The following is a 24,100-nucleotide window of genomic DNA, read 5'->3' as shown; positions in this document are numbered from 1 at the left end:
TTGCAATATGATTTGTTATAGCTTATTTAATGTTATAGAGCATGTTGGAAGCTAGACAATTGTTGGAGGCAATGTTCACTTCCACTAATTGACTTAGCTATGCGCTGGCAAAAAAAGCTAAGTAAGAAAAAAGTCAAAAAATTATGTTAATTGAAATACCTCATACTAATGTTTCATGTGCAATAACAATTGTAAAGCAATTAGTTCAAGTTTTGAAATTTTTGGATGCAAAAAAAGTCAGTTATGAGCTTTATTTAAAATGCAATTGATAACACCAAGAAGTTAATAGCACAGAACTTAGAAAGAAAAGAGGCCAATTACAGGCATATTTAATATATTAGTAATAAGAAATAGGAGCTTCAACACCACTATCGTTCCAATGTTGTTGGATTTATCCTTAACCTCCAATTTTAGATCTTGAGATTAAGGTTGGCACTATATCATTGCATAGATTGACTCTTGGCATAACTTAGAGGGTAAGTGCTAATATGAAACTTATTTTATTTAGGATTAGGGATTTAGGATTAGGGATTTTTTTTTTTTGGGCTACAACAAGCTAAATATATTATGAAAAATGTATTCTTCAAGTAGTTTTTAATATGTAATGTATTCATAAAAGAAAAAAAATAATAATATTTTAAAATTCAAATTTAAAATTACAATTATATCATTATCTTTTAAATATAATTAAATGGTTGATCCAGTTTGGTGATGATACTCTAGAGCTACAATATTTGTTTATTAAAGTATTAAGGATACATGAGCGTGATTGAAAGATATTTAATCAAGTTCACACAAAAAAGAGACTCCTAACGACGACAATGATGGATTCATTTGTTTACTGTTGAGAAATTAGGGCGAAGAAAAACAGTAATCTACACAAATCAATAAGAACACAAAGAGATTTAACGAGGTTCGGTAAATATGTCTACGTCCTCGGGAGTAGAGTGACGGCTTTTCCACTAATCCAAAAAAATGTACAGGATACAGAATATGGAATAACACCTAGGGTTACATACAAACTTATTTATAACCCTAGAAAACCCTGGAGTACAATATGTAATTACCAAATTACCCATGTACCTCATCCCAACTCACATAAGGAAACTCTTCTGATTTGGACAGAATCTTCTACTCCGCTCCAGAATCTGTCCCTTTATGGTATATGATTCATATATAACAAATCTCCACCTTGGCGAACATCCAGCCTCATAGGAGAAATACGTCATGGAGCTTCTTACATACCAGAAGTGGGTTGGGTCACCATGCTTCTCTAGCAACTGCAAACATTCAACAAGTCCAAGTAATACAAGAAATTGTTGAGAGAAACTGGCTTAGTCAAAATATCAGTTGCATTCTCATCAGTATGAACCTTCTGCAATAGTATCTCACCAGAAGCAATCAATTCTCTGATCTTGTGATACCTGACATCAATGTGCTTGGTTCTCGCATGGTACACCTAGTTCTTAGCCAGATAAATAGCACTCTGACTATCAGAATGCAACTGAACTCCACCTTGCTCAACGCCTTGCTCAACAACGCCCAGTTCCTTTACTAGCCCAGTAAGCCATAAGGCTTCTTTTGCAGCTTTAGTTGTTGTCATGTACTCAGCTTCAGTTGTAGATAATACCATAATAGACTGGATTGTTGATTTCCAACATATAGGCCCTCCACCAAGAGTAAACACATACCCAGTTGTAAACCTTCTATCATCCAAATCACTAGCATAGTCAGAATCAACGTACCCTACAATTAAAGGATCATTCTGCTGACTGCCAAAAATAATTCCATGTCCTACAATACCCTTCAGATACCTGAAAATCCACTCTGAAAATTCCCAATGTCGCATTCTAGGTTTAGCCATGTATTTGCAGACTTGACTAACAACATGAACCAAATCAGGATGAGTACATACCATTGCATACATTAAGTAGCCAACTTCACTAGCATACAGAACATTTGTCATGTCTTTGATTTTTGTATTTGTCTTAGGACACTGTTCTGAAGAAAGCTTAAAATAATTTGTCAATGGAGTACTCACAGACTCTGCTTTTCTCATCTCAAACATGTCCAACACTTTCTTAACATAGCCTCGTTGAGATAAACACAATCGTCTTGAGCCTCTGTCTCAACTAATCTCCATCCAAGAATCTTCTTCGTAGGACCCAAGTCTTTCATGTCAAATTCATGACTCAATAAAGCTTTCAAACCACTGATATCATTCATATTCTTTGTAGCAATCAGTATATCATCAACATACAGTAACTAAAGAATAATAGAACGGTCATCAAGGCTCTTCACATAAACATAACAATTATACTCACATCACCTGTAGTCAATCTGAATCATGTAGGAGTCGAACCGCTTTTACCATTGTCTTGGAGACTGTTTCAACTCATACAACAATTTCTTTAACTTGCAAACCAGATGCTCTTGTCCAGGTTGAGTGAACCCTTCTGGTTGCTCCATGTAAATCTGCTCCTCCAAATCACCATGCAAGAAAGCAGTTTTAACATTCATCTGCTCCAAATGCAAATCACAAATAGCTACTAATGCAAGCATTGCCCTGATTGAAGTATGTCTGACCACATGAGAAAAGATTTCATCATAATATATTCTCTTCTGCTGTGAAAATCCTTTTGCTACCAGTCGAATCTTGAACTTTTCTCATACTTTTTCTGATTCTGTTGGTTTCCTTTTGTACACCCATTTGCACCCAATAGTTTTTATTCCCTCAGAAAGCTGAACTAGCTCCCAAGTGAGATTTTTTCGCAAAGACTCCATCTACTCAACTATTGCACCTATCCATTTATTTTTCTTCTAGCTACTGATAGCTCCTTGAAAAGTAGTTGGATCATCGTTGCAGATGAGAAGTGTACAAGAGACCAAGTCTCCATAACCCAATATGCTATGAGGCCTTATATTGGTGCGTCTATGTCTGTCTCTGGATAGATTATAATTATGTAGATCATCTAGAATGGAATCACCAGGTGTTGGATTTGAACCTTGAACTCTCTCAACTTTTTCTGGATGTTGTTTTAAATCCATCTACACTGCATCTGTACTGGAACTGTTCCTTTGCACCTTGTCTTGATTCTACTGTAACATGTGTAATATAATTTCGAGTATCTTACAAAATAGATATAACATGATAATTTAGAATAATGCAATCGGATCCTAAAACTTGTATCCTCTCACACCTTTTTATAACCCAGAGAGATGCACTTCTTGGATTTTGCATCAAGTTTTGATGGATTTTGCATCTGGATTTTGCATCAAGTTTTGATCTTTCATCTCCATATACATGCACATAAGCAGGATAACCAAAAATCCGTAAATGATTGAAATTAACTGAATTACCTATCCATACCACTTCTGCGATCTTGCCACCTAACGATGCCCGAGGTGATCTATTAATGAGATAATATGTCATATTCACAGCCTCTGCCTAGAAACTCTTAGGAAGCCCTGCATTCAGTCTCAAGCAGTTTGCCCTTTCACTTCAAGACCTGTTCATCTTTTCTGCCACACCATTATGTTGTGGTGTCTTGAGCACTGAAAAATGCCTCTGAATCTCATGCTCCTCATAGAACTTCTGAAACTGCGAATCTGTGTACTATGTGTCATTATCGGATCTCAAATACTTGATTTTTCTGCCAGTTTGGTTCCCCACCTTAGCTTTCCACAGCTTTAATTTAGAGAAGACTTCAAATTTCTGCTTCAAGAAATACACCTAAACTTTCATGGAGAAATCATCAATAAAGGTAAGAAAATACTGAGATCGCAATGACAATTCCCTGGTAGGGCCCCATACATCAGAATGCACATAATCAAGAATCCCTTCAATTTTATGTTTTCCAGTCATAAAACTAACTCGAGTCTGTCTTCCAAGAACACAGAACTTACAAAGATTGAGCTTGCAGCTTTTAATATCATGCAACAGATTTCTTCTATGCAATTCTGTCATCCAACATTCACTGAGATGACCCAGACGCATATGTCATAGCTTTGTACTATCATCATCTGACTCCACAGAATGAACTCCACCTACAACTGTACTCCCCAATAGTTTGTAGATATTGCCTACAGTTAACTTTCATTTCATCACAGTCAGTGCACCCTTAACAATTTTGATGGTTTTCCTATCCTCATCTGCCTTAGGAATGAAACCATTTCTATGTAAATTGCCCAAGGAAATCAAAATCTTCTTCAGATCTGGAATATATCTCATATCACATAACATTCTAACTGTGACATCATACATCTTATTCCTGACTTCTCCAATACCAACAATATTGTGACATATATCATCACATATATAAACTGAGCCAGAATTAGTTGACCTGTATAAAGTAAACCACTCTCTGTTAGGTGTTATGTGATAAGAGCATCATGAATCAAGAATCCATGCATCCATGAACTGAGTTGATGAAACTGAAAGCATATCACCATCACTGCAATCTGAATTGTCACTCTACACCAAATTTACAGGCTTCGATGATGCATCACCTTTCTCCCCAGTCTGTTTCTTCAGCTTTGGACAATCTCTCTTCATATGACATGACTCCTTGCAATTGTAGCAATGAATTGTCTTTTTGTCTTTTGACTTGGATCACTCTTTCTCTTTCTTCATCCCACGATCATGTTTACCCTTAACATATAAGTTGTCTCCATAAGAGCTTTCCCCTTCATTCTACTTCCGTTGATTGTGAGCCAACAATACTGCAGTGATCTCATCAACTTTGATAGTTTCTTTCACATATGTAAGAGTAGTCACCAGGTGTTCATAGGAAGAAGGCAGTGAACACAACAAAATCATTGCTCGGTCTTCATCCCCAATAGTCACTTCAAGCCGTGATAAATCTGTGATTATTTGATTGAACCATTAACATGTTGCGCTAGATAAGAACCTTCTTGCATCTTCAGCACATACAACTTCTGCTTCACATACAATTTATTTTTTAGAGATTTAGCTATAAACTGAGTTTCCAATTTCTTCAATATCTCCCCTGAAGATTTTAGATTCATCATGTGGTACATAACTTCATTTGTCAGGCATAAGTGTATAGTTATTGTCGTTCGTTGTTGCAATTCTTCCCAATTTTCATCCTCTATGTTTGTTGCCCGCAAAGCTTTAACTGTTGAGACAATAGATTTTTACTTTTGTTTGCCACAATCCGAAGTTACCAGTTCCATCGAACTTCACCACCTCAATTTTCGCATGAGAAATTGTCATTTGAAATTGATCCTGCAACAAAATTATTCTGTAAATTCTTCTGCAATTGTTTGTTCAGACTCTTTCTAAAAAAAATTAAAAAAATTTCCTTAATTAAGTTTTTTTCAGAAAAGCAACAAAAAATTTTTTTTAAAAGAAAATATTAAAATATTTTCTTAATTAAGCTTTCCTAATTAAGTCTCCATTAAATAAAATATTTCCTTTAATTAACTAAATTTCAAAAACTTTCCTTTTTTTTCAGCCTCCGCGCCTTCTAGATTTCTCCCCAGCAACAAAAGGAATAAAATCAGAACTTTCAATTTCCTTCTCCACAGCCGCCTCCCGCAAATGAATGAAATCAGAGCAAAAATTTTCTTGCGCCTCCAACAAAGGAAACCGCCTTTCGCAGCCGAGATTTCCTTCCTCCACAAGCAGCAAATCATCTGAATCAACGAGGGAACAAATTGGTTCGCAAATCTTCTGCCTCACGGCAAGGAAATTTTGCAAATCAGAAGTCGAAATCGCGAAACCGCCGAAAACTTTTTTTTTTATCTATGTTGAACTGCTCCTAGCCTCCAAATCGATGAATTTGTTTGCAGCCAAGGAACCCTTCGCCGAACTTGTTTGCCAAAACGACAAATCCTCCTTCGCCCTGCGCTGATCTCTTCTCTACCCTTGAACCTCGCTTTGATACCACTTGTTGAGAAATTAGGGCAAAGAAAAACAGTAATCTACACAAATCCAGAAGAACACAAAGAGATTTAACGAGGTTCGGCAAAGATGTCTACGTTATCGGGAGCAAAGCGGCGGCTTTTCACTAATCCAGAAAAAAGTACATGATATAGAATATGGGATAACACCTAGGGTTACATACAGACTTCTTTATAACCCTAGAAAACCTTGGAGTACAATATATAATTATCAAATTACCACTGTACCTCACCCTCAACCCATATAAGCAAACTCCCCTGATTTACACAGAATCTTCTGATCCTCTCCAGAATCCGTCCCTCTATGGTATATGAGTCATATCTAACATATACATCATGTACAAAAAGAAATTGAATAATAAAAATTTGAGGAAAATGGGTATAATGACAAGAATCCCCTACTATGTGAAAATATTCCATCAAACAATGAGTGAATAATAACGAAGATGAATGGGATCGCACGAAAGTAAAAACAAAAAATTTGAACATTCATTTTGTTGATGTAGATAAAAACAAAGCTATTGCATCAAGCACAAGACAACACTAGATAAAAAGAAGAAATATCGATAAAAATTTTTACCATTATAAGTTGTCCAAAATTTTAATTAAAATTTTATTTGTTTGTTGATTCTTATTGAAAATATAAGAGAAAAATACCTAAGGGTGATGAAGAAGATGAAGAATAGGAGAAACTAGACTAAACTATAAAAAAAAAGTGCATTATGGTGACAACTCGAAGGAAGACTTCTTGAAAGATGAGAGCACCGCAAATTTTTTATTATCTATTATATTTTTATTATTGTGTTGGACAATAAAAATGAGGGAATTTCATTATGTCTTGCTTTGTTTTGATATTTTTTTGGTTACTTTCATTGATGATTTACATTGGTTTGATTCAATTGATATTTATACTATACTTTTGATTTTGTTGATATTTATACTACACTTTTGATTTTGGCAAGTTGATATATGATACTTTGTGGCTTACATAATCTTTTATTTGATATAGACATAATTTGTCACTTCTAATATGTTACAATGTTGTATATTTTTTCTTTAATGTATTTATAAGTTATAATGCTAATATATTAAGATATATATATATATATATATATATATATATTACTCTAACTCAATTTTCAAATTGTGAGACTTGCACTTCAAAATGTCTCAGGGCTTATGCTTCATTTGACGAGCAAAAATACACCAATATCTACTTGCACAATTTTAAATATCGATATTATCTTCTATTGAAAGGATTTCTTTGAGTTTTGTAGCTTCTAATGCAGCTGAGTTTTCCCTGCTTCAACGATTATTGCATTTTGTGGCCCTCTTATGAGTAGGGTTGTTCACGATATGATTTTGAGTCGAGCTGTGGTATTCTCAAATAGATTTAATGCGGCTCAAAATCTGCTCGTGGATCGTTATATTTGATTTTGATCTGAGCTGACTCGAAATTGAATCGTGCTTAATCCGACGCAAAATCCAAACGAGCTCACCGGAATTGAGTTATTTGGTTCCTTTCTAGCTCGAAACGGCTCGATCCGACTCAAGATTGAAATTAACTGACTCAAATTGAGTTATGTGGATCTATTCCAGCTCGACATTGGCTCTTGACTCATTATATTTAATTTTACTTAGTATTATATATATCATTGTTCAAAATAAGAAAATAATACAATCCAATTTCAAATCAGTTCGAGCCGATCCTTGTATGGCTCGAAATCAGCTAAAAAAAATTAGATGCAAAGTTTCAGCTCATCGTTCGATCCGAGCCAAAATTTGACTCAATTTTCGAGCGATTAACGATCTTCGAGCTAAATTCACAGCCTTAAATGTGCCCTAGTTATGAGAGTCCAACTTAAATTTCCACTTCTTGCAAAAGTCAACTTTCCCAGCTCATTAGGAGGAACATCTGATAGATTATATAATTACAAATAGAGTTTAAAGGCATGAAAAATTGCGGTTAATTGCTTGAAATGAAATTTCTAGTTGGGTGTGTAGACTTCAAACCCATCCCAACCAGATTCAACACAAACATTTCTCACATTTTCAAACCCTAACTAGACTACAAAAGAAATAGGGAAGTATTTCAACCCCAATACCCCAACAACCATGGGTGTGCATTATTTCGTCAAAAACCAAAAACCAAACCAAAGAAGTTTTGTTGATTCGGTTCTGTTTCAAAAATGCATTTTGGTATTAGTTTTCAAAACTTAAATATTTGATTTTCAGTTGTTGATTAGGTTTTAATTTTCATTCAGCCAAACCAAACAAACCGAAAATTTGAAATTTTGAAACTCAAACAAGCGGTTATGAAATTAACTTGATATTATACATGTAAGGTATATAATTATTGATGTTTGTTCATAATCGAACTAATAACTAACAGCAAAATTCAGGTTTGTTCATAACTGAATTGTTTAAACCGAGTTAAATTTCAGCTCAATCTGTTCAATTTTATCAAATATTTTGAACACTTCAGTCTTTCGGATGTCAAATTATAGTTACAATCAGATTGACCAACTTAATAACCGATACATCCAAGCCGGCCAACAACCAGTTTATGAATAGCCAGGCATCTTTGGCTAGATCTACTCTATTATGTTAGCTGCCAATGGCACGTCAAAGAAAAAATCAGATATGACCACATACAAGATTTGAAAATCAAAGAGAAAGGAAGAAAATATCTATACTGGATAAGTTAAGCTGCAGAGCAAAAATGCAGGATCTTAGAAGCAGAAGTACTAATGTGCAAGGTTTACCTTAATTCACAATTTCAATAAACTGAGAACAAATCAATCAATCCCAAGATCAAATTAAATTTATATCATTGCATGGATATGTTCATAGCAAACTCGACTAAGGGCTAAAGCTAACATGTAACTCGTACCATCATAAATGGAGAAGAATTATCTCAATTTTAATTGTGTTCTTATTTTTTTTTTCAAATTTAGATTAATAGTACATTCAATTTGGGGATAACAGTCCCAAGCTACAGCAATTTGCTGTTGGTTATGAGCGAAATTGAAGTACATACTGTCAAATTCATTCAAAAAAGAAATCATTAGAATACCTGAAAATTATAAGTGAAATTGCAGTACATCATCTAGTTACGAGTGAAATCAGCATACACTATGGCACTAGAGTTCACATGATGATGCTAGACATTGCAGGCCTTCGAACAAAATGAAAATTTTAATTTCTAATAATAATCCCAAGTGGCTAAAACGTCAAAAAAGTAAATGCGATGTGAACTTAATAATGTATTCAAACAATAGTAACCAGCTACAACAGCAATCAGATTAGAAATTTAAAGCAAACATAACAATTAAACAATTCCTCATCGCTAGTGGTTACATATATAAAATGTGAAAATAGCATTTTCTACAACTATACCAACATAACAATGACAAACACTATTGTAACCTTGATAATCATACTGAAAGTGTTGTGAAAAAAGCTAGGAAAGTACTTCAACATGAATACAATGAAGTTCTGTGAAAATTAAGATTGCAGAGATTCCAGGATTGTTTTCAAACTTCATGTTCTACCATTGGAGAAGAAAAGAAAGTCACTAAAACATAAATTTCATGAATAACAGACATCATAATGGCAATGAAAATAATTCCTGTCGATGAATAATAAAAAATTGGACAAACCAAAAAATATCTACCTCAACGTAGTCTTGCTTTACAGAAAACATGCTAATACAACATGTTGGCTAGTTTAGTATAGCATCATACTTGCACTATCAGATGCAAAAATACACTGAAGATAACGATGTAAACCAAGCTAGGGATCAGTTTCAAGGCTCTTAGAATTCAGAGTAAAGCATGTACACTTATCTTTAATGGCTTCCATCTCGTTCCCATATTCTTTGAACCTATATTCTTCCTGTTTGAAAGCAGAGGGCACCTTTCCTTCACTGTAGCAACGGTTACAAAGGCTAAAATGTTGTCTTGCCTCCCTGAATCTAGATCCAATGATTGGATATTGGCATATGGAGCAAGTATGCTTGCCATGACGTATTCGATCACCTGTTTCAAGCTTAACCAATGTGCTTAAAATTCCAAAACCCCAATCTTGGTCATTGAAAATCTCAAGAAACTCACTATAGGAGATCATAGAGGGATCGGATCCTCCATGCAGCTCCATCATGTCACTAATACCATGAGAAGGGATATACACAGCTCTCAACAGCTTGATATATTCAATGGCATCACTTCTTCTGATCAGTGTTCCCCTGCCCTCATTGGTCTGCCGCCATAAGAGAGCCTCAAACACTACCCTTTTCCTCCTATCAGTTGGACCTGAGCAAATGGGAGCAATGACAGCAAAGAACATTCCCAAATCCACACGACCAGAGCATGAAGCATCCATGATAGATAAAATCTTCTCATTGACTGCCTTTACAGATCCCTGAAAAGTTTCTGCCTTCAGAAATTGAAGCAGCTTTTGCAAGATCATCTCTAACCCTGCCTTTCTGATAGATTTTACAGGAGCACCAGTACCAGAATAAGATAAAGGAACATTAGTCTCACTCATTTCCTTCTTCAATTGTTCAATGTCACAGTGGTCTAATCTAGTGAGCCTCTGGAAAGCTCTGATCTCTAAAGCATTTGCAAGATCCTGCCTCAGAGTTGTTTTCCTCCCGATTCTCTTGAATTTTGAAGCTTCTACCACGAGAAACTCCCCCTCCCCATCAACAACACCACCACCTTTTCTGTGCTTCTTCTTATGAAGCATCTTAAGATGAGCAATTGCATCATAAACCTCCATCCTCTTGGTCATCTTGAATGCCTCCTTAAGAGCTTTATTGGCCTCCTCATTTTCGCTAGCACCCAACAAAGCTACAGCCTTGTTAAGCTGGGCCCTCCAACTATTAGGTCGAACAGCCAAAACCCTAGTGTACATCTCCGACGCCCTGGCAAACCTCCCAGCGTCCATTAACAAGCCCCCAAGGTTATACAGCGCATCTACATGCCCGGGTTTGAGATCAATCGCCTTCTGAAATTCTTGAATTGCTCGCTCGTCCTCACCCATCGCATGCAGGGCGGAGCCTAGGTCACAGTGGGCATCAGCATAGTCAGGACGGAGAAAGACAGCTTCTTCAAGAGCCTTCTCGGCGGCACGGTACTCGCCCACTCCAAAGAGCGCGCTTCCGAGTAGTTTCAGAGCACGGAAATGAGTGGGGCAGAGAATAGCAGCCTCACGATAATGCTCGCAGGCGTTCATCACCATGCCCTCTCCTTCGAGCGAGATCCCAAGGTTCACATGGATCTGGGGTAAAAGCTGCGCACACTGATTCCCGCTTGCCTCCGCAGCCTCGAGAGCGAGCAGAAACTCCTCCTTCGCTTCACCGTGACGGCCTAGGGCGTAGAGCGCGGTGCCCGCGCGGAAATGGGGGCGGACGTCAGTGGGAACAAGCTCGCAGGCGCGGCGGAAGCTGTTGAGCGCCTCGCGGAAGAGGTGGTGCTCGTAGAGGGATCGACCAATGGCCATGTGTGCGTCGAAAGCCTCGTCACGTCCAGTGGCATCAGCGCGGCCGCGGAGCGCGGTGAGCTCCTTCACAAATAAGGCGTAGTCTGCGCTAAACTCGTCCCAATGAAACCGCCGTTCAGCGTGATCGATCTCCCGCGACCATCCTGCCTCGGAAAATGAATCGAAGTTGTTATTGCCGTTGTTGTTATCGGTACCGGATTTCTGAAATTGCTTGGCTCGAAGGCGCTTGATGAGCATTTCTAGGTCATCGAGAAGTGGCCAGGTGGAATCGAAGGCGATGCCGTGATTAGGTGAAGAAGAAACCCAGGGGGCGGCGGACGATCGCTTTGGAGGAAAAGAGGTGTCGACGATGGAGGAGGTGGATGGGTCATCTGCGGCGGCGGCGTGAACTGTGGCGGCCACCGAAGCCGCGGAGGGAGAGGATGGGGAAGGGGAATGAGGGAGAGAGAGTGATAGGGCATCGAAATCACGGTCGACATCTCCTGCGCCGTCGTCGTAGGTGCGGAGGAGGCCATGGAGAGTGAGGCCGGCGGGTTGATCGATGAACTCGGAGTAGGTGCGGAAAACCTCGTCGAGGATGGCGGAGATCTGTTCTTCGGAGAATTTCACGCGAGGATTTACGGCCACCACAAGCGCCGCCATCTCTTCGCGATTCAATCCACCGTCAGTATTGGAGTCGAATCTCTCGAAGATGCGTCGGACCTTCTCGGCCCGCAGATTTCTCGCTGCCGAAGAGGACATCTCTGTCACCGCCGACCGCCGCCGCCGCTTGTCCGTTACCTCTTTTGCCTCTGTGGCAAAGCGCTGCCCTTTTCACCCTTCTGCCATGTCGCTTTCCAGTTAGCGGGCGGCGGGCGATGATAAGGCCAAAAAAAGGAAAAAAAAAGTAATGGTTGCTGAATAATTAAAGAATGTAACGGAAATTTATTTGTTAAATACTCTTCTAAGGAACATTAATTGTAATAATTTAAACAATTGCTATTATTAATTTTTTTGTAATTAATGTATTATTATTTGATGTATTTATCAATAGGGTAGTCTGTCAAGTTGCCATGTCAGGTTGCCTTGTGCTCCTCTTAACAGGGTCTAATTACTGCGTGCGGAGAGCGCACGCACAGCCGCGATGACAGTGAGTTCACTGTCATACAGTCGCGATGCGCGGCTATGATCAGAGAGCGCACGCAACTCTGCGTGTGTTCTCCGCACGCAATAATCGTTCCTTATCATGGGGGCAGGATCAAGTCATGTCTAGAATATAATTATTTTTTTAAATTTATAATTTCTTCATGTAAATAATAAAATTTAATGTATATATTTTACTTATGTAATTTAAAAAAATTAGTAATTTGTGTGCGCCCATGATAAATTTTTCTACCAAATACTTCAAAAAAAGTAGACATTATGATGGCTGCTCTACCCTTGCATCGAACGTTACCTTACATACTTGATGATTTGATCTATTAAGATATCTTGTCGGGTTGTAAAGCTCGTCTACTAACATGCTTAAAAGTCTAGAATTAGACCACCACTCTCTTCAAGAGGGGGGATTGAGAACAAAAGGAGAAGGCTGAAGGGAGAAGATTCTTGAGTTTCAATGCTCATGGATCGTCATTGTTGGGTCGCCGCTACAACTGGATCACTGCTTCTCCGCCACCATCGTTGCCCTTTTGGACCATTACTACCTGGCCACCCAACCCCCTTCCATCTTCACACAACCAACATCGAGCCACCATTGTCGTTTCAAACTCCTAACGCCAGACCATCACCACTATGTTAGACTGTAGTCACTGAGTTGTCGTTGTCACCAGGCCACCAACACATGACCATTATTAGGCCACCATCACCATGTTAAACTAAAGTTGTCAGGATGACCATCACCCAACTGATGACTAGTTGATGCCAATATTAGGATGCTATCATCTGAGCACATCCTTCATGTCGAACCTTTTGTGAAAAAACCATGACAATAAAGCAATAAATTGAAACAAAAAATACACAAAACAGAAAACACAATGGAGCACACAAATTTACGTGATTTAGCAAATTGCCTATGTCCACAGAGTTGCAGAGGATTTAATTAGCTTGAGGATTACACTCATCTATCGCATCGACGATTACAAGAAAGAGCTCTCTCTCTCTCCTCCCTTCTCTCTCTACCTGCAAGCCGCACTAACGAAGTAACAAAAAGAGAACAGCTTGCGATTTCTTTCTTCCCTTAGACAGAGCATCGAACCAACACCAATGGAGGAAGCTGTAGAATGTGATTCATTTCCCTGTAAAACCAACGCCCGAGAGAGATTACAAGGGGCATGCCTATTTATTAATTTCACATGCTATTAGGCCCACTAAGAAATTAACCAAATAATTAATGAAGCTCATTATTTATTTTTTGTACTCTTCTGCAGCAAATCATAAATGGTTGGATTCATGAAAGGAAAGTTGTAAAAGATTTTAGGGAAGGAATTAAGAGCAATTAATTTAGCAATTCATTTCGAGTATCCAATCCAATTTGCTGCCAAACTTGAGAAACTGTCAATTTGAACAGTGGACCGGTTTCCATTTTAGCAACAAATCTCCCACTTGAAGACAGGTACACTAGTTGCATCATCCACTGGTTACATTATCGTTTTCTTCAAATGTGATATCCTCCACCTCTACAACTCAAAGCTCATTTTCTTCACGTCAGAAGACCAATTGAAGTCAAGCACAACTTCAGTTTCTCAAGAGTAACACCCTTAGTCGACATATCAGTGTCAACATAGTCTTGTACCTCCAAGCTCTTTCTTGGGTTACTCCTGTATCTTATTACAACTTCCACTGTATAGGCAATATCCTGCCTCCGCTGAAAGCCCTTTTAAAAAAGTCCATCCTTGTATCTCTTACTGTCATCAAGCTCAGTCTTCTCCCGGTATATCCACTTGTTGTGCAATGTCTTCTTCATTGGTGGACTCTCATGTCTGATTTCCCTACGCTGTGACATGTGATAGATCAACAAACCTTACCTTTCTATTGTGGTCATCAATGAATGTGGCATAGTAATGAGAGCCTCCAAGAGATGTCGCTGGAGAAGGTCCTCACACATATGTGTGTACAAGATCCAATTTTTCTGTCTTTGGAGCCCTGTCACTTTTCAAGAAACTGGCATTCTTCTGCTTTCCTGTAATGCAACTCTCACACATACTGAGATCAACTGACTTCAGCTCTAGTAGCTTATCTTTGAACTGACGTTCTTTTGTGCCCCTTTGACTCATGTGTCCAAACTTGCAATGTCTCATATCTGCAGTGTTCTCTACAACTGTAGTATCAACAGTGTTGAGTAAACATATAGTCATATATAGTGTGTTGGTTTTATTACCCCGAGCTAGCACTAATACTCTTTTGATAACCTTCTAAGTGTTATCTAAGAACACTGCCGAATGACCACCCTCATTGAGTTGTCTCACATAAATGAGGTTTTTCCTCAACTTATGAATGTGTCTGACATTTTACAAAGTTCATTTGCTCTTGTTAGGGAGTGCAATATCAACGTCTCTCATCCCTACCATGTTCAGAGCTTTTCCAAGAGTCATATATACCTTCCCAAAGTCATCTGCAACATAATTCCACATTAACTCTCGGTTGGAAGATGTATGGAAAGAAGCCCCTAAATCTAGTATCTAGTCATCAACAGAGCTGTGAACTGTCAGCAATAGTGCATCATGCGCTTCTTTAGTTACAACATTAGCGTTATCATCTTCTGTCTTCTTCAGATTTTTACAGTTCCTTTTTATGTGGCCAGCTTTGCCACAATTTCAAGAGGTTGCCTGCTGACCAGGCTTTGATTTATTCTTGCCTCCGTGTTTTGATTTTGATCTTCCTCTATTTGAGTTCTTGTCATGTGATCTCCCTCTAGAATCAATATTCAGTATCAAAATCAAACCCGAGGTCTCACCAGAATCTTTCCTACGCACCTTCTCGGTCAAAATCAAATCACGAATATAATCATATTTCAGTTTTGATTTACCTACAGAATTGCTAATTGTCATCCTCATGGCTTTCCTGCTATTTGACAATGAAGCCAACAATATCAGCGCATGTTTCTCATCGTCAAAATCAATTTCGACAGAGGACATGATTTGTGATGGTATTGAAATCATTCAGATGTTGAGCAACAGACACACATTCCACCATTTTCAAGTTGAATAACTTTTTCACCATATACTTGTTTTTATTCACCAATGACTTTCTATACATACCCGATAAAGTCACCATGAGATCTGCAGTAGTGATTTCCTTGATGACGTTATGGTCAACTGATCTCGACAGAGTTAATCAAATAACCCCCAGAACTTGTCGATCCAATAGATTTCAATCAGCCTCATCCATCATCTCCGGTCGTTTTCCCAATAATGAAGAGGAAGTTTTTTCCTATAGAGGTATTCATCTATCTGCATCCTCCAGTAACCAAAATCTGTGTCATTAAACTTCTCGATTCCTAATGTCATTACTTTATCTTCGATTATCGTTCTTCCTTAGATCTGAATCCATAGTTCTGATACCAGTTGTTGTGAAAAACAACGGCAATAAAACAAAAATTTGGAACAAGAAATGCACAAAAGAGAAAACACAGTGGAACACACAGATTGACATGGTTCGACAAATTTTCTACGTCCACAGAGTTGCAGATGATTTTATTAGCTTTAGGATTACACATGTTCATCGTCTCGACGATTACAAGAAAGAGCTCTCTCTCTCTACCTTCCTCTCTCTCTCTCTCCTCCCTTCTCTCTCTACCCTCAAGCCGCACAGAGGAAGAAACAAAAAGGCAGCAGCTTGCGATTTCTTTCTTCTCTTAGGCAGGGCACCGAGCCAACACCAAAGGAGAAAGTCGTAGCATGTGATTCCTTTCCCTATAAAACCAACGCCCGAGAGAGATTACAAGGGGAGTTGTAGCATGTCTATTTATTAATTTCATCATGTTATTAGGCCAATTAAAAAATAATCAAATAATTAATGAAGCTCATTAATTATTTCATTTTTTATGCAGCAAATCATAGATGGTGGGATTCATGCAAGGGAAGTTGTATAAGATTTTAAGGCAAGAATTAAGAGCAATTAATTTCGAGTATCAAATCTAATTTGCTATCAAACATGTTAAACTGTCAATTTGAATAGTGGACCGGTTTCCGTATTCACAACAAGATCACTTTTATCTCGTTTTGCCCCATAAGATCATTGTCATATAACCGATATTGAGCTACCACTGCTACTTTTAGACCATTATCTTTGGGCTGGCATTAGGTTGCTATCATTGAAGCACTATCATCATCGCTAAATCATCATCTTCCGACATCCACTATCATGGACCATTGGCGCCCGACAATTACTATTGCTATGATACGTCATCGCCATTGTCTGATCCTCATCTCCTGATCAATGCTATGTTGGATCATCATCTCCTGATCACCATTATGCATGATCATCATTGTCTGATCGCCACCTTCATTGTTGTTGCCTATCACTATCTATCGACCACCATCTATCGACCATCGTGAATACTCCAACATGAAATTATTAGTCATAATCAAATTAAATTACAAAATTAATTTTAATTAGACTATAAATCATTATCAAGCTTGAAGATAAGGCCACGTCAGTCCATGTGCTGCTGCCATATCTTTAATTAAACGGTTCGGAGGTGCTTTCACTGTCCGATTAGTCTCATATTCACTTACATTAATAGCTCAAATTTAAATTAAACTGACCCCTACAAATTAACCAAAAATATTTATTAAAAAAACATTTTAATTTATAAATTTAAGATTCTCAGTTGTTTTTCTAATTCCATTTTTTTAAAATTTTCCATTTGTTTTATCTAGGGGTGTAAATGAGCCGAACACGAGCGAGCCTAAGCTCAACACGAGCGAGCCTAAGCTCAGCTCGTGTTCTCGAGCTCGAAAAGGGTGCTCGTGTTCAACTCGTTTGCTTAGAGCGGGCCGAACACGAGCTATTCACAAACAAAGAGTCGTTTTGACAACCCTAATCATGTAGCCATAGATGTTAAGGGTTGGAGTTTTTATTTTAAAACATTATTTGAAGCTAATTTAATAATTTTATTCTATTTTCTTAATTAATATTTTTAATTGATTATAATTCTTTGTAGCTTTGTACTCAATTAATTCTTTTTTAAATACTATTCATCAATATATATATATATATTTCTTTGATGAGTAGTATTTCGAGTATATATATTTCTAATTCCACTTTTTTAAAATTTTCTATTTGTTTTATCTAGGGGTGTAAATGAGCCAAACAAGAGCGAGCCCAAGCTCAGCTCGTGTTCGGCTCATTTATATTTCGAGCTAAAAAGGGTGTTCGTTTTCAGCTCATTTGCTTAGCAAGCCGAACACGAGTTGTTCACAAACAAAGAGTCTTTTTGACAACCCTCATCATGTAGCTATAGATGTTAAGGGTTGTGGCAAGATTTAAAAATTATTTTTTTATTTTTTATTTTAAAACATTATTTGAAGCTAATTTAATAATTTTATTCTATTTTCTTAATTAATATTTTTAATTGATTATAATTCTTTGTAGCTTTGTACTCAATTAATTCTTTTTTAAATACTATTCATCAATATATATATATATATTTCTTTGGTGAGTAGTATTTCGAGTCAAAACGAGTCGAACACGAACGACCAAATCTTTATTCGTGTTCAGCTTGTTAACTTAGCGAACGAACCTGAACACGAGCTTCTTAACAAGCCGAACACGAGCTGTTCGCGAACAACGAGCCATTTTGACAGAGCAATATTAATAATTATTTCACAATTTCAAAGTCACCCATTGTTTTATAATTTGATAAAGAATAATTAAATAAAATTGGCGGTCAGCTCATTTAATAATTACTTCATTAATAGTTGAATATTAGGAAGATTCATACCTTTTAATTCCTTAATGTATTCTAATATTTCTTTATGTGATATGAAAGATTTGATGATTTCATTTATGAGCATAAATAATAAAGTTTAAGTGTCATATAAAAGCCAAATTATCTAAAGGGCCATATAAGTATATTAATTTTTAATTAGATATTTAAACGAAGCGCCCCTATTATAAAATTGTTTAAATAATTTAAATATTAATAGATATTCACTATTATTATGAACTATTGACTATTATATTATTATTTAAATTAATAATATATATTATATATTAATATTTGCATGAAGCCACGGTCGAAAGAGGCGGCTATGGAGGCAACCTGAGGTGGCGGGCGGCAGCGGGGGGTAGCAGCGGGGGGCGGCAAAGGTGCTGGTTTTGATATGGTAGACTAGAAAATGGGATGAACAAGATGGCGGAAATGAAGCGGGATGCACTTCAAGAAGTGAAGCCTCATCCCATTTGCTGCTTTATAATAGTTTAATGAAACGGCCAATATTATAAGTAAGACTGTCAAAAAGCTCGTTGTTCGCAAACAGTTCGTGTTTGGTTGTCAATGAGTTCATGTTCGATTCGTTCGATAAGTAGACGAGACAAAGGCGAACAAATTTTTTTCGTTCGGTTAGTTAAACGAACGAAACACGAACAGTGATGCGTTCGTTCGTGTTCGAATCGTTATTGTTTGAAATATAAAATAATATAAAATAATTATATATAAAAAATTTATTATATTTTAAAACATTAAATTTTATAAATTATAATATATAATAAAATAATAATAATAATATATTAATATACTATAGTAGTAATATACTAATATAGATATTGTATATTTATATAATATAAGTTATATAATTAATATATAATATTATTTTTATATATTAATATTAGGGATGTCAAACTGGCTCGTCGTTCGCGAACAGCTCGCGTTCGGTTCGTGTTCGGCTCGTTCGTTAAGAAACAAACACGAGTTTATTTCAAACAAACTAAATTTTAAACGAACCGAACACGAACACAAGCTTTGTTCGTTCGTATTCGGTTCGTTTACACCCCTAGCCCCAAGCCTCCACCTTTTTAATTTTTCTTTTTTTGCAAATTTCCTACTCTAAATCAATATATTTACATCCACCTTTGCATAAAATGATCATATATAAATGAATAAAGAAAGGGGTATTTATGTCAATTCCCAAAATTACTAAGCCTTTATTGAAATGAGTTTATATACTCCGTATAGATCAAATGGTACAATCAATGTCTGCCTGAATCGCATAAAATAATAAATGATGCAACACAAAACATTGGTAGCACAAGATAAATTTATGAGTTTTATTGACCATATTGGGAAATAATTAATTGAGAATTTTCTTTTCAATTCATAATACGGAAGCATGGACCCATAATTAATTTCTATTTTTGCCACTGGGGCTCAACTTCCAAAATAAAGACAAAAAAATCTCATTAATTACAAATTAAAGTAAAATATTACTTAGGCTCTGCTCGTGTTCGGCTAATTTATTAAGGTAAATCATTTCATTTTCCTTCAATCAAATGTCTGATTGTTGTCTCTTTGGCGGTATGACTAAGGGCCCCAAACAGGGAGAGAGAGTAGAATAAAGAGAGTAAGAGAGGATGGGGATAGAGAGAGAATAATGTGAGATGTGAGAAAAAGAAGAGAGAGTAGGGAGAGAAGGTAGGATGAAGGAGAAGAGAGGGAGAGAAAAGTGAGAGGGACAGTCACTCTCTTTTGCACACAAGGACAAAAATAACCAAAATGTAATTTCATTAATTTATTAGAATCATCATCCATTATTGTTATTGAATAGTTAAGATTTTGATTTAAAGACGACAATCAGTAAACGAAGAGAGAATTCACAAGTACGGTGCTTTATGCAATAGTATATATTTATTTTATAACTATTAATTAGATTAGTTGAAGATTTAAATTATCTAAAGTCTAATAATAATAATAATATTTTTTATTTTTAATGTGAATAAGGGCCCCAATAAACATATAATTAATGGAATTATCTCTATTGCATTAATAAAAATTTTATTATTATTATTAGTGTTCAATAAAAATACTATTTTATGAAGTGTGTTCGTGTTCGGCTCCTTTGCTTAGCGAGCAGAACACGAGCCGTTCACGAACACACTTTTTGACAATCCTAATCACGTAGTCATAAGATATTAAAGGTTGGGGCAAGATTTAAAATATCATTTGAACCTAATTTAATAATTTGTATTCTATTTTCTTAATTAATACTTTTAATTAATCATAAATCTTTATAGTCTTGTAGTCAATTAATTTTTTTAAAAATACTACTAATAAAAAAATAAATATATATTGATTAGTAATACTTCGAGTCAAAACGAGCCGAACACGAACGAACAAATATTTGTTTCGTGTTGTTCATGTTCGGCTCGTTCAACACGAGCTTATTAACGAGCCGAACACGAGTTGTTCGCGAACAACAAGCCGTTTTGACAGCCCTATGAACAAAATACTAAAAATTTAAATGATACTAATGATGCAATGATTAGTTAAATCAAAATTTCTTCCCATAAATTAGTGACAACAAAATGTTATAAATATAAATATCAATTTTAAGTGGTAGATATATAAATATATATGAATTGTGTGGTTGTGTATGTAAATTTCTCAAAATTTAAAGCCTCCCAACTCTAGTGTCCAATTAGAATTAACAACACTTAAAACAACACTATTTTATGAAGATCAATAATAAATTACTTAGATAAAAATACTAAACAATTAAGATAGATAAAACTAATCAAGTGATGTTTTCGATGTGATGTTAAGAATTCAAGTATTATGAATGTAAAATATTAAAGTATGGGTATCAAACATGCAAATACATTAGAATTACATGGTATATATGTTAATGCTTCTAATAAAAAAAAATAGGGGCTTTTCTATATATATTATCCAACACTTTCATATTTACATATCTTGCAACTAAATTGTCATAATTACAAACATCATAAGAAAAGTAACACTCATTATTACATTTTAATAATCAAATCCGTCTTTCATCCATATGTCAAATGTTATGTGTAAAAATGAAAAATTAGGTGTGAGATGGGTAAATTCATAAGAATTGGGTGCTATGTATGTACTTTTCCCAAGGAAAATAACAAATCCAGCATTTAACAAAATACACATAAAATTGAAAAATAAATTAAAATTTAATCAAGCAACAAAACCATTTACTTAGATCAAAACTTCCATGAAGAGATTCAGCCAAGTCCCAAACAGTTAGCAATGAATCAACCTCAGGGCATGCCCCATAAACAGTTCAAGCAAAACTTGAGACCATATTGCACAGAAATGGTACTAAAAATACATTGTTCTTTTGCAAATTGCAAATTTGAACACATTGCATTCATTATCACAAAAGAAAGGTTCAGTCTTCATATCAAAAACATTTGCTTTGGAAAACTTGAAATTTGGAGCAACAGAATTCATAGCAACAGCTATTTCTAAAATCTTATTCATCCAAATTGTTATTTTTATATATCACATTCTGAAGACACCAAACTTGGTTTCTTCTGCAACAGGCTTAATGGAAGCAGACAGGCACAGACCCAAAACCTTCCTGGTATCAGCTGGATCAATGATGCCATCATCCCAAAGCCTCGACGTCGAGTAATAAGGGCTTCCTTCTCTATCATATGCTTGCACGACCGCAGCTTTGAATTTCTCCTCCTCCTCTTCGCTCCACTATATAAAACAAAACCAAATTAAATCAAAATATAAGAAAAATGTGATGTTAAATCGTGAAGGAGAGTTATAGCCAATGTGAAGCTTTAGATTTAGTCCCATATCTGAATATCTCATTATATGAGAGGATGAAGAACATAGGCTACCTTGATTCCTTGCTTTTTCTTGTTGCTTTTTTCTATCTGTGCAAGAACGCCAGCAGCCTAAAGAGGAGAGAAATTAAGGCAGTGCACAAGGTTGTGCTTCAATTGTAATAATGATTAAAAAAGTTAACCAAGCGATAAAATAATAGTGTAAAATATTTTTTTAAATGTCGTGCCACTCAATTCATATGAATTTACATATAAAAGACAAAAAAAATTGATTTTTACATTTATATCATCCAAATCTTCCATCTCACATATAAAATGTCACCATTTTTTAACTTTTAAAAAGTGAAATGAACCGGTTTCATGCATAGGGAAGGTGATATGTATGTAAAAATTGAAGTTTAGTTGTTGCATGTGTAAATATGTAGGAATTGAGCGGTGTGTATATAAATCTTCCAAAAAAACAAATGCATGATCTCAAAAAAATCAGCTTGGCACAAATAAAGTAACTTGACCTTCAAAGCACCAAATTCAAGATATAACAAACAATTTTGAACAAAAAAGATAACGAATTTTTCAAATTGCAAATTAACACACTTAAAAAGTACAAGTAGCATGAGCTGAAAACGAGCCATCGACATTCAATAAATCAGATATTTTAAAATACTTTAAAGCATAGTAGTAGTTTATGGCAAAATTGGCTTTATAAAGTTGATACCTGAGCACCACCCATAACAGATATTTTGGCAGTGGGCCAGAGAAACAAGAAATCAGGACTATAAGCACGTCCACACATTCCATAATTTCCAGCACCAAAACTTCCACCAACTATAATAGTTATCTTTGGAACCTGCAAAATGTTTAAAAGCCGGGGGGCCAAGCGAGCAGATATTGAGATGTAAATACAGACAAACACAACAGTGAATGGTGAATTAGTAATCAATGCATAAAGTCATAGCATTTTAGAGTCTGTTTCGGGCGGCTGCAATTTTTTATAAAGACAGTTATAAAGCTGTGTTTGGGAGAACAACTTCTTAGATAGCTGCATGGGAATTATAGATTTTTTTTTTCTCAAAAAATCACAACAACAATTTTTTTTTACAGCCAGCACACTAACATACTTAATTGTAAAAAGCAGCTTCCCATTACCAAAGTTTATAGAAAATAGTTAGTAAATAGTTCCCCAAATAGAACTGTGGTGGCAACACGAAACATAATGTAGATAGAAAGTTATCCAAAACAAATTTGTTTTATCATCGGTGAACAATGTAATCTAGTACAATTTACAAGATTCTTACCTAACTAAGCTAAGGACAGTAGAACTTAAGGACTGAAATCTAAGCTGTTTGTTAAAAAATCAGACTAATGGACTAGAGAAATTCTAGAAAATCGAACTAATGGACTCAAGAAATTCTAGAAAGCATCTATCAAAAGAAATTTGAAATGACTAACATCAGCTAAAAGAAAGAAAGGGACAAAGCATAACCTTAGAACAAGAGACGGCCATAACCATTTTAGCTCCTGCTTTAGCAATGCCCCCCGCCTCTGATTTGGAACCAACCTACAAATCACCACAAATATTCCTAAATGACTCGTTCAAAAAGTGCAGCAAAGAGAAACCAAAAAAAATTAAATTTATAGTTAGTGGCTGAAATGAATTTTTGGGAATATTTGTGATTGCACCAAAAGCATACCATAAATCCTGTTATATTCTGAAGAAATATAAGAGGAATGTTGCGCTGTGCACATAGCTCAATGAAATGTGATCCTTTTAAAGCAGATTCAATGAATAATATTCCATTGTTTCCTATGATTCCCACAGACTGGCCATAAATTTTAGCAAAACCTGTTACAAGTGTCTGACAAAGCAAGAAGTATAAGAGCAATAGCTTATACAATCAGAAGAAGCTAATTTCCCTAC

At 36.0% G+C, this 24,100-nt stretch overlaps 2 protein-coding genes across 2 annotated transcripts in view; both read right to left on the bottom strand.

Annotated features, from left to right (window-relative positions):
• Nucleotides 1-9,549: 9,549 nt before the first annotated feature.
• LOC110028948 (uncharacterized TPR repeat-containing protein At2g32450-like) lies at nt 9,550-12,308 on the bottom strand. The gene has a single exon (XM_020731026.1). The coding sequence runs from the start codon at nt 12,169-12,171 to the stop codon at nt 9,721-9,723; it is 2,451 nt and encodes an 816-aa protein (XP_020586685.1). The 5' UTR covers nt 12,172-12,308; the 3' UTR covers nt 9,550-9,720.
• A 9,346-nt stretch (nt 12,309-21,654) lies between these two features.
• LOC110028936 (methylcrotonoyl-CoA carboxylase beta chain, mitochondrial) overlaps nt 21,655-24,100 on the bottom strand; it is an 11,715-nt gene continuing 9,269 nt past the window's right edge. The window contains exons 6-10 of the mRNA XM_020731008.1: nt 23,874-24,038; nt 23,666-23,740; nt 22,898-23,029; nt 22,237-22,293; nt 21,655-22,090 (exon numbers count right to left, since the gene is read on the bottom strand). Of these exons, the coding sequence (XP_020586667.1) occupies nt 21,887-22,090; nt 22,237-22,293; nt 22,898-23,029; nt 23,666-23,740; nt 23,874-24,038 (633 nt within the window). The 3' untranslated portion in view covers nt 21,655-21,886. The remainder of the gene's footprint in view (nt 22,091-22,236; nt 22,294-22,897; nt 23,030-23,665; nt 23,741-23,873; nt 24,039-24,100) is intronic.

The sequence above is a fragment of the Phalaenopsis equestris genome, unplaced genomic scaffold (genome assembly GCF_001263595.1).
Source record: "Phalaenopsis equestris unplaced genomic scaffold, ASM126359v1 Scaffold000540, whole genome shotgun sequence".
Lineage (NCBI taxonomy): Eukaryota > Viridiplantae > Streptophyta > Magnoliopsida > Asparagales > Orchidaceae > Phalaenopsis > Phalaenopsis equestris.
Note: the sequence above shows the minus strand (reverse complement) of the source record. Positions and strands in the feature narration are given on the sequence as shown.

Coding starts and splice junctions, on each gene's coding strand:
- LOC110028948 (XM_020731026.1), bottom strand. CDS start 12,171: ATGTCCTCTTCGGCAGCGAGAAATCTGCGGGCCGAGAAGGTCCGACGC.